At 42.9% G+C, this 16,255-nt stretch overlaps 1 protein-coding gene across 3 annotated transcripts in view; it reads right to left on the minus strand.

Moving 5' to 3' along the window:
* The window catches only part of washc4 (WASH complex subunit 4), a 139,530-nt gene that overhangs the window by 9,224 nt on the left and 114,051 nt on the right, over positions 1-16,255 (minus strand). For all 3 annotated transcript variants that reach the window (XM_078553746.1, XM_078553745.1, XM_078553747.1), the window contains exons 27-31: positions 12,859-12,925; positions 12,687-12,773; positions 11,918-12,065; positions 6,482-6,578; positions 1,865-2,061 (exon numbers count right to left, since the gene is read on the minus strand). In XM_078553746.1, coding sequence (XP_078409872.1) covers positions 1,865-2,061; positions 6,482-6,578; positions 11,918-12,065; positions 12,687-12,773; positions 12,859-12,925 — 596 coding nt within the window. The remainder of the gene's footprint in view (positions 1-1,864; positions 2,062-6,481; positions 6,579-11,917; positions 12,066-12,686; positions 12,774-12,858; positions 12,926-16,255) is intronic.

Below are 16,255 nucleotides of genomic sequence, written 5' to 3' on the forward strand. Positions count from 1 at the left end.
TCTTGATGCAAGACCTCATCCCTCTTTCTATCTATGTCATTGGTACCAACATGTACCATGACTTCTGCCTTATCACCCTCCCCCTTCAGGATGCCCTGCAGCCGTTCAGTGACATCCCGGGCCCTGGCACCAGGGAGGCAACATACCATCCTGGAGTCACATTGATGGCCACAGTAGTGCCTATCTGTTCCCCTGACTATAGAATCCCCTATTACTATTGCTCTTCCTGCCTTCCTGTACAGACAGGCTGCTTGTGGTGCCAGAAGCTTGGCTCTGTCCACACTCCTTGGAAGAACCAGCACCCTTCATCAGCCTCCAAAATGGAATACCGATTTGCGAGCGGGACCCCAGGGGACTCCTGAACTACCTGCCTGTTTCTCTTGGACTGCCTGGTGATCACCTTCCTTCCTCAAGTCCCTTCATCTTCGGTGTGATCACCTCTCTAAACGTGCTATCCACGATGCTGTCAGACTCGCGGATGCTCCACAGTGGCCCCAGCCGCCGTTCCAGCTCTGAAAATCCAGCTCAGGAGCTGCAGCTGGACACACTTCCTGCACACATGCTGGTCCCAGGCACTGGAAATGTCCCTGGCTTCCCACATGGAGCACACTACGGCTTTGAGTGCTCCTGCCATGACTTATCCCTTTAAATTAAACCTTTTAAGTCAATTACTCTAGGGCCCTTCTTTCCTGATCCTTGTTACTATAGAATATACAAACTATAAACCACAAAAACACCTTAAACTATAAGCGATTAAAGTAGTAAATACCTTACCCACTACTTACCAGTGATTCCTTTCCCTTGTAGCCTCTACTACTGCAGCAGGGCAAGACCCACACTCTGAAGATTTAAGAAGTTGGATAGCAAGGAAAAAATGCAAAGAGCACCTCGTCCCCTATGCACCGAATTCCCACTTTGCACCAAATTGCCAATACCCACTCTGGCTGTGCCCTACTCAGGATGTGCTCTCTCCCCTGTTTGTGTGCAACTCCACCAACTTGTCCATGCGCTTTTGAAGTTTTACACTGTCCTCCTCGCAGTTTACAACACTCCCAAAGCTACAACTAAAAAGATTGTTCCTAATTAACAAAATTCAAGCTGATGGAATGCAGTCGGTAGACAACTGAGTTCTAATTCCAAATTTCTAGAACTGCATTTACAAGTTTATCAGCTTTGTAATTAATCCAGGAGTCAGTTTTAACCTGTTTTAGCCTGTTCTGCTACTGTGCTAAGTTTGGCTTAGTTCGTCGCACTTTTCAGGAGGTCCAGTCCAGTCCAGACCAGATATGCAAGCACATAATCCAGGCTGACATTTCAGAACACCACCAAGGCAGCGCTAAACTGGCACAAGTGCCAAATTTTGGCTGAGCCATTAAATCAAGGCCCTGTCTGCCTGCCCAATTGGCCGTGAAGGATTCCATGACGCTATTTAAAGAGCAGGGGCTTCTCTCCATATACTAAGCAACATGCCACCCTCAACTAGCAGGCTGACTGTTCATTCATTCATTTGCTGTGAGTCTTGCAATGTCTAATAAATATTACACTTAAATTAATCCATGTTGGAATGCCCTGAGGATGAGGAGCTATAATAAATGCTCTTTAACAGCTTAACTAGTTTCTAAAAATGCTGTGGAGGCAGTTAATTGAACTTAATCTTTTTTAAATTCCCTTTGTTATTAATTCTAACTGGTAGCATGCGGGCAGGTGGCTAGATTGCATTCACTAGAACTTTTTGGTTTTGTTTACATGGCCAAATCAAGCTGTACTTTCACTTTCACCTCGGTGTTGCTGTTAGGGTACTGTCAGAGTGAGGTTACAGGATAGGAATCAGACTATTTACCTTCAACAGGAAAAAGTACTGTACCTGTAAATAGATGTCCAACCTTTTCTGGGTTAGATTCATTGTTTGCATGAGCTTTTCATCTTGATTAGTTGACTGAACATTTTGCTGTTTGACAACTGCGTTCTTTTCTTTCACATATTTTTCTCTCGCCGACTGAAACCAGTGTAATGAGTCAAATTCCTGATACTGATCCAACAGTTTCAGAATGTAGGCAACACCTGCAATAATTGAGCAACCATCAGTAACATAACAAAATGGAAGCAATGACTGACAGGAAGAACTGTAACAGGACAATGGGTTATCTTTAAAGTGGGTGTTTCAGGCTAAGTGCATTCCAATAAGGGTGAAAGGTAGGGGAACCAAAGCCAGGTCTCCTTGGATGATGAGGGAGACAGAGAATGTGATGGAACAAAAATAGGTTTTATGATGCATGTCAGTTGAATTCTTCAAGTGAGAACCGGGGTCACATTCAAGAAGTTGAGAGGGAGGCAAAGCCCAAAATAAGACCAGTAAGGAGGGAATAGAATGGTGGTCAACATAAAAGGGAACCCAAAAATCTTCCACTGGCATGTAGAGATTATACAGTTAGTGAGAAATATTACACCCCTATACAAGTAAGGGTGTAAGGAGAGTCCTAGCAATTCCAGGTCAGTTAGTTTAACATCAATATTGGGTAAGGTTTTAGAAACATTAAACAGGTTAAAAAAAAATCAACAGGCATTTGGAGAGGTTAGTTAAGGACAGTCAGCATGGATTTGTAAAAGGCAGATTGTGCTTGACTAATTAATTTTGATGAAGTAACAGAAAAGATTGATGGAGGGAATGCAATGGATGTTGTCTGTATGTATGTTAAGAAAGTGCTTGACAAGGCACTACATAAAGTGGTTAACAAAACTGAGGCTCATGGAATAGGACAGTCAGTGTCCAAATGGATAAAAACTTGGCTTAAGGGCAGAAAACAATGAGACATTGCAAATGGCTATTTTTCAAACTGGAGGATGGTAGACAGTGGTTTTCCCCAAAGGGTCAGTGCTAGGGTCGCTGTTTTTCTGCTATATATAAATGGCTTTTGGATCTTGGAACACAAAGCAGAATTTCAAAATTTGTCGATGATACCGAACTTTGACTGGCAAACAGTGAGGATGAAACAAATGGCCTGCAACATGACGAAGACAAGCTAGCAGAATGGATGGACATGTGGCAAATGGAATTCAATACAGAGAAATGTAAGGTGATGTATTTTTTTTTATTATTCACTCATGGGATGTGAGTTTTGCTGGCTAGGCATTTATTGCCCAACCCTAATTGCCCCTGAAGGTGGTGGTGAGCTCCCTTCTTGAACCGCTGCAAACCACGTGGTGTAGGTACACCCATGGTGCTGTGAGGGAGGGAGTTCCAGGATCTTGATCCAGCAGAATGGCGATATATTTCCGTCAGGATGGTGAGGGGCTTGGAGGGGAATTTCAGATGGTGGGGTGTTCCCAAGAATCTGCTGTCCTTGTCCTTCGAGATGGTAGCAGTCATGGGTTTGGGAGGTGCTGTCCGAGAAGCCTAGATGGTACACTGCTGCTGCTGTGTGTCGGTGGTGGATGGGGTGCCAATCAAGCAGGCTGCTGTGTCCTGGATGGTGTCAAGCTTCTTGAGTGTTGTGGGAGCTGCACTCATTCAGGCAAGTGGGGAGTATTTCATCACACTCCTGACTCATGCCTTGCAAATGGTGGACAGACTTTGGGGAGTCAAAAGGTGAGTTGCTCACTACAGATTCCCAGCCTCTGAGCTGCTCTTGTAGCTACAGTATTTATATGGCTAATCCATATTCTGGTCAATGGTAAGCCCCAGGATGTTGATAGCAAGGGATTCAGCAATGGAAATATCATTGAATGCCAAGTGCGATGGTTAGATTCTCTCTTGTTGGAGATGGTCATTGCCTGGTACTTGTGGGGCACGAATGTTACTTGTCAGCCCAAACCTGGATATTGTCCAGGTCTTGCTGCATTTGGACGTGGACTGCTTCAGTGTCTGAGTCGTCATGAATCATCAGCGAACATCCCCACTTTTGACCTTATGATGGAAGGAAGGTGATTGCTGAAGCAGCTGAAGATAGTTGGGCCTGGAACTCTACCCTGAGGAACTCCTGCAGTGATGTCCTGGAACTGAGGTGATTGATCTCCAACAATCATCTTCCTTTGTGCTAGGTATGACTCCAACCAGCGGAGAGTTTTCCCCGATTCCCATTGACTCCGCTTTTTCTAGGGCTCTTTGATGCCACACTCAGTCGAATGCTGCCTTGATGTAAAGGGCAGTCACTCTCACCTCACCTCTGGAGTTCAGCTTTTTTGTCCATGTTTGAACCAAGGCTGTAATGAGGTCAGGAGCCGAGTGACCCTGCCGGAACCCAAACTAAGCATCAGTAAGCAGGTTATTGCTAAGCAATAAGTTTAATAGCACTGTTGATGATCCCTTCCATCACTTTACTGATGATGGAGAGTAGTCTAATGGGGCAGTAACTGGCCAGGTTGGATTTGTCCTGCTTTTTGTGTACAGGACATACCTGGGCAATTTTCCACGTTGCCAGGTAGATGCCAGTGTTGTAGCTGTACTGGAACAGATTGGCTATTTCGTATTTTGGCAGATGGAATGGGGAGAGGCAATATAGAATTAATGGCACATTTCTAAAGAGTGTGCAGGGACAGAGAGACCTACAATGCATGTGCATCGATCTTTGATGGCAGGACATGTTGAGAGAGTGGTTAGCAAAACACATGGGATCTTGGGCTTCATAAATAGAGGCATTTAGAAGTTATGCTGAACCTGTATAAAGCTCTGGTTAGGCCCCAACTTGGAGTATTGCATCCAGTTCTGGTCACCACACTATAGAAAGGATGTTAGGGTCCTTGAGTGGGAACAGAGATTTACTCGAATGGTTCCAGGGACGGGGGAGAAGCTGGGGTTGATCTCCTTGGGGCCTAGGAGATTGAGGGGAATTTTAATCAAGGTGTACAAGATTATGACAGTTTTTGTACATGGTAGGCAAGGAAGAGCCATTCCCGATAGCTGAAAGTACAAGGACTAGGGTAAATAGATTTAAGCCTTTGGGAAGAGATGCAGGGAAAATATGAGGAAGAACTTTTTAGGGAGTGAGTGGTAATAACCAGGAGCTCATGTCTAATTCCATTCTGAAAATCTCAACTGCATCAGCCTCTACCACACATTCAGGTAGTGCATTCCAGATCCTAAAAAAGTTTTTCCTCATGTCACCATTGCTTCTTTTGCCAATCACCTTAAATTGATGGCATTTAGTTTATGACCCTTCTGTCGATGGCAACATTTTCTCTCTATTGTGTCTGGACCTCTCATGATTTTAAATACCTCTATCAAATCTCCTCTCAACCTTCTCTTCTCCAAGGAGAACAGCCCCAGCTTCTCCAATCTATCCACATATCTGAAGTCCCTCATCCCTGGAACCAGTCTCATGAATATGTTCTGCACCCTCTCTGATGCTTCATATCCTTCCTGAAGTGTAGCGCCCATAATTGGACACAATACTCCAGTGGAAGCTAAACCAGTGTTTTATAAAGGTTCTTCATAACTTCCTTGTGTTTGCATGCTACGCCTCTATTGATAAAGCCCACGATCCCATATGTCTTTTTAACCACTCTCACAGCATGCTCTGCCACCTTCAGAGATTTGTGCATATACGCTCCTATGTTCCTCAGCTCCCTTTAGAATTGTACCCTTTATTTTATATTGCCTCTGATTATTTCTAACAAAACGTAGCATTTCACACTGCACTAAATTTCATCTGCCACCAGCATATGTCCTCTTGCAGTCTATCACTATACTCCTCAGAGTTCACAATACTTCCAAGCTTTGATTCTGTGTTTCTGTTTGTGTCACCTACAAATTTTGATCGTGTCCTGCACACCAAAGTCCAGATCATTAATAAAGGTCAAGAGCAGCAGTGGTCTTCATACTGACCTCTAGGGAACCCCACTATATTCATGCCTCCAGTCTGAAAAACAACAGTTCACCACTAATCTGCTTCAGCCAACTTCTACATGATGGTTTCACCAACTGGGAGGAGTAAACCCAGACAGAACCACTTGTGCCATGTTCACTTCACGCGATTCACTTTGGATTTGCTTCTTCCTTGCAAGTGAATTGGGAAAAATATCAATGCTGTACAAGTGTTAATCTTTTTTTCCCACATTATTTAGCTGGATTTTTACTGTATTGAAGGATCTGCTCCAAGGCAAGTCACATTCAAATCCCTGGAATTGTAATCTGTGCCAGCACATTAATGTGCACTCTCAGTTTGAGGGTTAACCCTGGCAGCGTTATAACAGTGGAGCTCTGCACTCAGTTTAGAATCAAAGCCAAGGTAGCATTTTATTTGGAAAACTATAAATTTCCAATTAAGTTTAAAGGGGCAAACGGAAGTTAATTTTCCATCTTTCCACCAGCTCAGCTCTTATCTACAATGATGTGCAAGGCACTAGAATGCTGACAGACTTCAGACCGAGCTCATGGCTCGAGATGTTCTTCATTTGTTAACATTATTTTTTATTAACCATTAGCACAATCTTTTAGTTAGGACAGAAAACCCCTGGAATATCACGGCAATGTATTCTGACTAACCCATTGCAAACCCATCATCAGTAAAGGCAGCTCCAACTTTATTTTTCTTATTCAACTTCTCCTTACAGCTTATTGAGTGGTCAACGAAGTTCAGTGTCTGAAAGGAACCATCACATCTATTAGTAATTTGTGAAAAAACACAATTGAAATTAATGTACTGTTACAAATCTAATTTATTATCGACAATTAGACAAGACAGAGCTTGGCTTGGTTGTCATACGGTTAAATCTACAAATGACCCAAATGAAATTAAAGAAGTTCAAAACCATTTAGTTATAAAAATCTTCTGCCTGCATGGATTTCCTGTCAGCGATGCCCATTAAAAATCCCTAGGTCCACATTTACAGTGGTAACTATGTAAACCCTTTACATTGTGATTACGGCTGTCTGCCAATGTTGACAGTGATGTCTCAAGTTTCACACCTCTTTGTACGAGAGAAACTCCTACTCATCAACCAATTACTTCTCTTACCAAAATGCTGTACACTTTACTATTTAACTATAAATAATATAAAATCAAACTACATAGAACCAAGGACAGAGTGTATGCTTGTAAAATGAGATAAGTTTCCTTAACCTGTTTTAATTATAGGAACATTAGAAATAGGAGGGGTAGACCACTCAAGCCTACTCCATCATTTAACATGATCACGGTTGATCTTACATAGGAAGATAGGAAACAAGAGTAGGCCATTCGGCCCCTCGAGCTTGCTCTGCCATTCAACCAGATCATGGTTGATCGTCTATCTCAATGCTATTTTCCCACACTATCCCCCAAATCCCTTGATATCTTTAACATCTAGAAATTTAATTGACTTCTGCCTTGAAAATATTTTGAGGAGATGGTAGCGTAGCCATATTGTCATTGGACTGATAATCCAAAGACCCAGAATAATGCTCTGGGGCCCGGGTTCAAATCTTACCACGGCAGATGGTGAAATTTGAATTCAATAAAAATCTGGAATTAGAAGTCTAATGATTACCATTAAACCAGTGTAGATTGCCATAAAAACCCATCTGGTTCACTAATGTCCTTTAGGGAAGGAAATCTTCCATCCTCAACTCGAGCAGCCTACATGTGACTCCAGATCCGCAATAATGTGGTTGACTCTTAAATGCCCTCTGAAATGGCTATTCAGTTGTATCAAACCACTAAAACGAAACCGAATGGAGCAGCCCTGTTGACCCTGCAAAGTCCTCCTTACCAACATCTGGGGTCTTGTGCCAAAATTGGGAGAGCTGTCTCTCAGACTAGTCAAGCAACAGCTTGACATAGTCATCCTCATGGAGCCATGCCTTACAAATAATGTCCCAGACACCACCATCACCATCCCTGGGCATGTCCTGTCCCACTGGCAGGACACACCAAGCAGAAGTGGTGACATAGGTTGGGAAGAAGTTGCCCTGGGAGTTCTCAACATTGACTCCAGACCCCATGAAGTTTCATGGCATCAGGTCAAACATGGGCAAGGAAACCTCCCGCTGATTACCACGTACCACCCTCCCTCAGCTGATGAATCAGTGTTCCTCCATGTTGAACACCACTTGGAGGAAGCACTGAGGGTGGAAAGGGCGCAGAATATACTCTAGGTGGGGGACTTCAATGTCCATCACCAAGAGTAGCACCACTAGGACTCAGCCAGCTCGGTCAGTAAAGGACATAGTTGCTCGACTGGGTCGAGGTGAGGGAATAAACAAGATGGAAAAAACAGACTTGACCTCATCCTCAGATGAGCCGCAGATGCATCTGTCCATGACAGCATCGGCAGGAGCGACCACCGCATAGTCGTTGTGGAGACAAGTCCCGTCTTCACATTGAAGATACCCTCTATAGTATTGTGCGGCACTACCACCATGCTAAATGGGATAGATTTTGAACTAGCAACTCATGTCTGGGCATTACCATCAAGCCAGGGGATCAACCCTGGTTCAATGAAGAGTGCAGGAGGGCATGGCAGGAGCAGCGCCAGGCATAATTAAAAATGAGGTGTCAACCTGGTGAAGCTACAACACAGGACTACTTGCATGCCAAACGGCACAAGCAGCAAGTGCTAGACAGAGCTAAGCGATTCCACAGCCAACGCATCAGATCTAAGCTCTGCAGTCCTGCCACACCCAGTCTTGAATGGTGGTGGACAATTAAACAACTCACTGGAGGAGGAGGCTCCACAAATATCCCCATCCTCAATGACGGAGGAGCCCTGCACGTCAGTGCAAAAAGATAAGGCTGAAGCATTAGCAACAATCTTCAACCAGAAGTGCCGAGTGCATGATCCATCTCGGCCTCCTCCAGAGGACCCCAGCATCACAGATGCCAGTCTTCAGCCAATTCCATTCACTCCACGAGCTATCAAGAGCTGAAGGCACTGGATACTGCAAAGGCTATAGGCCCTGACAATATTCCGGCAATATTACTGAAGACTTATGCTCCAGGACCTGCCACGCCCCTTGCCAAGCTATTCCAGTTCAGGTACAACACTGGCATCCACCTGGCAATGTGGAAAATTGTCCAGGTATGACCTGGGCACAAAAAGCAGGACAAATCCAACCTGGCCAATCGCCGCCCTATCAGTCCACTCTCGATCATCAGTAAAGCGATGAAAGGAGTCATCAACAGTTCTATCAAGCAGCACTTGCTTTGCAATAACCTGCTCACTTCCTTCATTATTGCTGGGTTAAAATCCTGGAACTCCCTCCCTAACAACACTACACTACACTGTACCTACACTACATGAGCTGCTACAGTTCAAGAAGGCAGCTCACCACCACCTTCTCAAGGGCAGTTAGAGACGGGTAACAAATGCTGGCCTAGCCAGCGACTCTCGCGTCCAATGAAAAAATAAAATGACATAAGCCAATCCCGCCATCACCGGGATTAGTCTGGTGAACCTTCGTTGCACTCCCTTTGTGACAAATATATCCTTCCTTAGGTAAGGAGACCAAAACTGTACACAATACACCTAGTGTGATCTCACCAAGGTTCTATAAATTGCAGAAAGATATCTTTACTCCTGTACTCAAATCCTTTTACAATAAAGGCCAATAAAAGGATCTTCTGCATTCACTCCATTTTCCCACCCACTCCATATCACTTGATTTCCTGAAAAACCAAATATGTCTGTGTCTCAGCCTTAAATATATTCAAAGATGGAATATATCCACAACCCTCTGGGGTAGAGGATTTCAGAGAGTTACAACCCTTTAAAGAAAATAGCTCATCTCAGTCCTAAAAGATCTGCCCTTTGCCCTGAGACTGTGCCTCCGTTTTCTTGATTCTGCAGCCAGAGGAAATGACATCTCAGTGTCTAGCCTGTCAAACCCCTCCAGAATCTTGAACGTTTAAATGAGATCACCTCTCATTCCTCTAAACTCCAGAAAGATCTAACTTACTCAGCCTCTTACCACTGGACACCCTTCTCATCCCTGGAACCTATCCGATGAATCTTCGCTATACTTCCTCCAAGGTAAGTATATCCTTCCTTAGATAGAGACCAAAACTGTACACAGTGCTCTAGGTGTGGCCTCACCAAAACCCTGTACAACCGTAGCAAGATTTCTTTATTCCTGTATTGTAAAGCCCCTTGCAAAAGGCTATCTGACTTCCTAATTGTTTGTTGCTAACTTCCTTTGTTCCTTGCTCAAGTTCACCCAAGTCCTTCAGAACATCAACATTTACAAGTTTCACACCTTATAAAAAGTATTCTGCTTTTCTATTCTTATGACCAGGTGAATAAGTTCACACTTTCCCACATTATACTCCATCTGCAATATTGCTGCCTACACACGTAACCTGTCTACAACTCTTTGCCACCTCTGTGTCCTCCTCACAGGTTACATTCCCACCTAACTTTGTGTTGTCAGCAATCTCGGATAACATTACTCCTGATCTCTTTGTCCAAGTCATTAATATAGATTATAAACAGTTGAGGCAAGAAAATTGATTCTTGTGGCACTCGACTTATTACGTACGGCCTGCCAACTTGAAAATGTCCTTATTTCTACTCGGAGATAAAAACAAAAAGCTAAAAGCTACTGCGGATGCTGGAAATCCAAAACAAAAACAGAATTACCTGGAAGAACTCAGCAGGTCTGGCAGCATCGGTGGAGAAGAAACCAGTTGACGTTTTGAGTCCTCACGACCCTTCGGCAGAACTGAAGTATAGTTAGGAGAGAGGTGAAATATAAGCTGGTCTAAGGTGGGGGATGGGGGGTCTGCCGAAGGGTCGTGAGGACTCGAAACGTCAACTGATTTCTTCTCCACCGATGCTGCCAGACCTGCTGAGTTTTTCCAGGTAATTCTGTTTTTGTTTTTGTTCCTTATTTCTACTCTTTGTTTCCTGCCTGTTAACCAGTCACCTATCCATGCTAATATATTACACCCCCAAATCCATGAGCACTTATTTTATGTGGCACCTCGTTGAATACATTTTACAAATCCAAGTATATTACTGATTCCCCTTTATCTACCCTATTTACATCCTCAAAAAACTAATAAATTTCTCAAACACAATTTCCTTTTCGTAAAACCATGCTGGCGTTGTCTAATCAGACTATGATTTTCTAAGCACATTGTTAAGACTTCCGTAACAATAAATTCTAGCACCTTCCCAACAATTGATGTCAGGCTCACTGGCCTCAAGTCTCTCTCCCTCCTTTCTTGAAGAGTAGTGAACATTTGCTGACTTCCAATCTGCTGGGACTATTCTGGAATCTGGCAAAGTTTAGAAAATCATAACCAGTGCATCCACTGTCTCTTTTAGAGCCCTAGGATCTAGACCATCTGGTCATAAGAATACAGGTTCTGGGGATTTGTTGGATCATTGGTCCCTTAAGTTTTTCCAATGCTTTTTTTCTATTAATATTAAGTACCTTCATTTCCTCACTTTTATTAGTTCCTCAGTTACCCTCTATTTCTAATACGCAATTTCTATCTTCTATTGTGAAGACAGACACAAAATATTTGTTCAATTCACTGTCATTTCCACATTCCCCATGATAATATCTCATGTCTCTGCCTCTAAGGGACCAATGTTTACTTTAGCTACTCTCTTCCTTTTTATATATTGTAAAAGCCCTCACAATCAGTTTTTATATTCCTGGCTAGTTTAGTCACGTTATTTTTTTTTCTCTATTATCAACTTTTTGATCATCCTTTGATCATTTCTACAGCATTCCCAATCCTTAAGCTTACTACTAATCTTTGGAACATTATAAACCTCTTTTTTAATCTAATTCTATCCTTAACTTCCCTGGTAAACCAGCAAAGGATCTTTCTGGCTGAGTGTTTGTTTTTTAATGAAATGTATTTTTGTTGAACCCAGCCCTCTAATCCTGTTTCACTAGGAATCTACTCTCAGTCATGATTCCTCATGTCAGGGACATCAACTATTAGATCGGAAAATGAATGGGCAATGCAAAACAGACTGATATACTTACCAGCGGTGGCACAATGATGTAGAAGTTACGCAGGTGCATATTTTTAGAGTTACGGAATTCAGGAGAAAATACATCCACTAGCATCTTGAAGTATTCAGTCCCCTCGGCAGAGTTTCTAGTGAGGTCAGTAAGAACAGCATCCAGCTGTCTAACATTAAAAAAACAGAAAGCTAAAATAAAATCTCACTGCAAATACCAACATCTATTTGATTATTAAATGGTTAGCAACAGTGTTTCTCAGTGCCATGAGGAAGGAGCAAGGCTAGTACAAACTAAGAAGCAAAGCTGGTAGGGAAGTGGTTCTGATTTTTTTTTTGTCCAGTTATAAAATTTTACTTCATGTCACTTCTTGTTAATCACCTTTAATGATGTTCTCTGGTTGGTGACCCCTCTGCCATTGGAAATGGTTTTTCTATTTACTCTATCCAGACCCTCCATGATTTTAAACACCTCTTATCAAATTTCCTCTTAGCCTTCTCTGCTGTCAGGAGAAACAATCCCAGCTTCTCTAGTCTATCCATGTAACTGTAACCTCTCACCCCTGGAACCGTTCTAGTAAATCTCTCTGTACCGTCTCTAAACCTTCCACATCCTTCTTAAAGTTGGTGCCCTGAATTAAACAAAATATTCCAGCTGAGATGATTGAGAAACAAGAAAGGAAAGGTGTCATGTTGATTAACTTGTTTCACACTGGATATTACTTGGTTTGACAGTACCTCTCCAGGGTTAAGATGTGACTTCAACTGCAGCCAATCCCTGCTAACGTTACCTGGCAGCTGTTTGAGTTTCCTCTGAAAGTCCCTCTTCTTTCACAAGCTCCTCAAAGTTCACAATATCCTCCAAGTCAGGAACAAATCTGAAGCAGAATTGAGTCAACGTGAGCTCAATGTTGGCTGTGCCAGTTTTGAACAGGCATATATACTTTTGTAATTAAACAATACCTTATTGCATTACTACAGCAATGTAGTCCACCAGATCGAATCATCCGAACATAGCCCATTGCGTTTCCTAAACGAAAAACCATTAAGTAGGAAAACAATACACAGTCACCATCATACAAACATCATATGCCCTCCTTGTAACAAGGGCACAATATTCCATAATTTACATTCTCATCACAACACACAGACACTTTGGTATAACTAAACAACCAGTTTACTTTTCCACACATGAACGGTGTCCATTAAGCAAATCAATCCTCTGCAGAGCACACAGATTATACAGAGTAGAATGTATAGCATAGATAAAAGTCATTTGATCCAATCACATCATGCTGGTATTTATGTTCCACATAAGCCTCTACTTCAATTCACTCTATCAAACATATTCTTCTATTTCTTTCTCCCTCATGTATTTACCCAGATATCCTGTACATGCATCTATAATATTTACCTCAATGACTCTTCACAGTTGGGAGTTCCACATTCTCACCACTCTCTGGGTAAAGAAGTTTCTCCTGAATTCCATATTGGATTTATTACTGACTATTTTGCGTGAAAAATGTGCATACAATCAAGGATACAGGTGGTCTAACCTTAGTGAAAGAGGATATCAAACAGGAGCGGGGCCAATACTTTTACTGGCTTATGAGTAAAGAAAATCCAAGAACAAAGACAGAAGAGGTAGCCGAAAATCAAGGAGCGACAAGGAGGTGATACCAGCTGGGCCTGGAGTTCGCGGATTGTGGGACCAGTGGGAGAGCGCTTGTGAGTTGCTGTCTGAACAGATGAGTTGTCAAATGTTCTATTGGGTGCACTGTCTCTGGTTTCAAAGTTTCTATTTTTTCAGTCAAACCTCAACTGAAAGGGAAACTGAGCCTTTAGATTTCGAGGGAAACTTAAACTGGTTGAAAGCAGATGAAAGACACAGAGCCATCCAAGCTCAGATCACCCAGTGGTGCAGTGCAGGCTGTTAAAAAAAGTGAACATGAAGGCTGGATCTGGGAGCAGGAATAAAGGGAAATAAGGTTATTGCTGCTGCTTCAGTTATTTTAAAGGAACTGATTGACCAATGACCTTACACGGCACAGGGCTGTTACTGCACTAACCATACACGGCACAGGGCTGTTACTGCACTAACCATACACGGCACAGGGCTGTTACTGCACTAACCATACACGGCACAGGGCTGTTACTGCACTAACCATACACGGCACAGGGCTGTTACTGCACTAACCATACACAGCACAGGGCTGTTACTGCACTAACCATACACGGCACAGGGCTGTTACTGCACTAACCAGACATTGCACAGGGATGCTACTGAGAGTTCAGATAAAGGTGAATCGGGCGGATCCATGTCATCAAGACTGTCGTGAGGAGAGCAGAAGAGGTTCTGCAGAAGTGCGCCATTTTGGTGAAGGCTGAGACTGTGAAACTTGGGTTGGTTGGGAACTGCTGTCAGATGAGAATCAGTAGCTAAAAGAAAAGGAGCTGGAATTCTACCTGAGCAAGTTCTGAGTTTTGAAGGAGTTTGTAGTTGAAATTAGGGATATGTACGCTGAATCTATGTTGGACCTTCTATTTAATGTGTAATTTATAATTTATAGAGAGTGCAATTTGCCTGCTAACTCATGTTTAATTTGTGTTGAAATAAAGAGAGAAAATGCTGGAAATACTTAGCAGGTTATGGCAACATCTCTTGGAGAGAAACAAAAGGTAATGCTTCAAATCTGTGAACTTCCATCAGAACTGGGAAAAATTAGGAAAGTTATAGTTTTGAGCAACGGATGGGTAGGACAAGGACAAAAGGGAGGTCTGTGATAAGTTGGAAGACAGGAGAGATGGAATGACATAGAGCTTGTCTTTCAGGGCCAAAGGGGATGGAGATGGGGCAAAAAAAAGTGCGCTAGAGCACCTAGGTAGGTGTGCTACTGTCTGAAAGCAAAACTGAAATGTGCAAAGAAAAGGAAACAAAATGGGCACTGAGATAATAGACTGAAATTGATTAACTCAATGTTAGTCTCTGAAGACTGTAAAGTGCCTGATCAAAGCTCCTTAAGCTTATGTTGACCTTCACTGGAGCTCTGCAGTAGGCAGAGAACAGAAATGTCAGCATGAGAGCAAAGTGGAGAATTAAAATGACAGACCACCTGAAACTCGGGATCATGCTCATGGACTGAATGGAGGTGTTATGTAAAGCAGTCATCCAATCTGCATTTGGTCTTCCCATTGTAGAGACCACCAAATTGTGAGCAGTGAATACAGTAGACTGGATTGAAAGAACTATATGTAAATCGCTGCTTCACCTGGAAGGAGTGTTTGGGGCCTTGGATTGTGAGGAGAGAGGAGGTAAAAGGGCAGGTATTACATCCCCTGCATTTGCATGGAAAGGTGCTATGGAATGGATGGTCTGTTGGGGGTGATGAGGAGTGAACCAGGGTATCACAGAGGGAATGCTCCCCTCGGATTTCTGAAAGGGGAAGGGAAGTGAAGATGTATTTGTTGGGGGCAACTCTCTGGAGATGATAGGAATGATGGAAAATGATCCACTGAATACAGAGGCTGGTGGGTAGGGTTGTCACCTGTGATTAAATGCATTCCGAAGTTTCTTCTCATGACTTGCCCCCAAGGTCCAGCCATTAGTCGGCCTACACATCCATCCTAGTGACGCACTACCTTCCTATTGGAAAGCAAAAGGACTCATTACCCAACTGGATAATGCTTGACTGTCGGCCAAACAGCCTTCATTTCCCATTTTCAATATTTGTTTATTTAGTTGTATGGTAGAACAGAACTTGAGTATTGCTCAAAAAAATACGTTTTTGTCGAAGCTTTTCACTTTGCACTCATCAGGACAATTCACAAGAAAATGCCAATGTCAGGGGAAACAACAATTTATACTGTATAACAAGAGAGTGCTGATTGGTTGGCAAGCGGACTCTGATTGGGAGAGGCGTTGCCATGGAGAATGAACCAGCTGATGGTGACTGATAGTTAATTGCCAATTGTTCTGATGAGTGGAAGATGAAAAGCTTTGACAAAAAGATTTTTTTTTCAGCAATTTTTATATTTGGTAGAGGGAAATGTTCAAAGGTAGTGACCAAAAAAAAACAATCTTTTTTAATGTCCTGTTGATTTTTCTCCAGGGTCACACACAACAGTGTCCTGGAGATTGATTTTCAATTCCTGAAGACTCCAGGACAATGTTGGAGGATCAGCAACCATACTGGTGGGGTGGAAGGTGAGGGCAAAAGGAACCTTACTGTGGTTCTGGGAGGAGCGGGGGAGCAGGGCAAAGGAGAAGGATGAAAGCCTGACTCCCTAAAGCCTGTCCACCATCTACAAGGCACAAGTCAGGAGTGTGATGGAATACTCTACACTTGCCTCGATGAAACTT

This window comes from Cetorhinus maximus, chromosome 12 (genome assembly GCF_964194155.1).
Source record: "Cetorhinus maximus chromosome 12, sCetMax3.hap1.1, whole genome shotgun sequence".
NCBI classification, from domain to species: domain Eukaryota; kingdom Metazoa; phylum Chordata; class Chondrichthyes; order Lamniformes; family Cetorhinidae; genus Cetorhinus; species Cetorhinus maximus.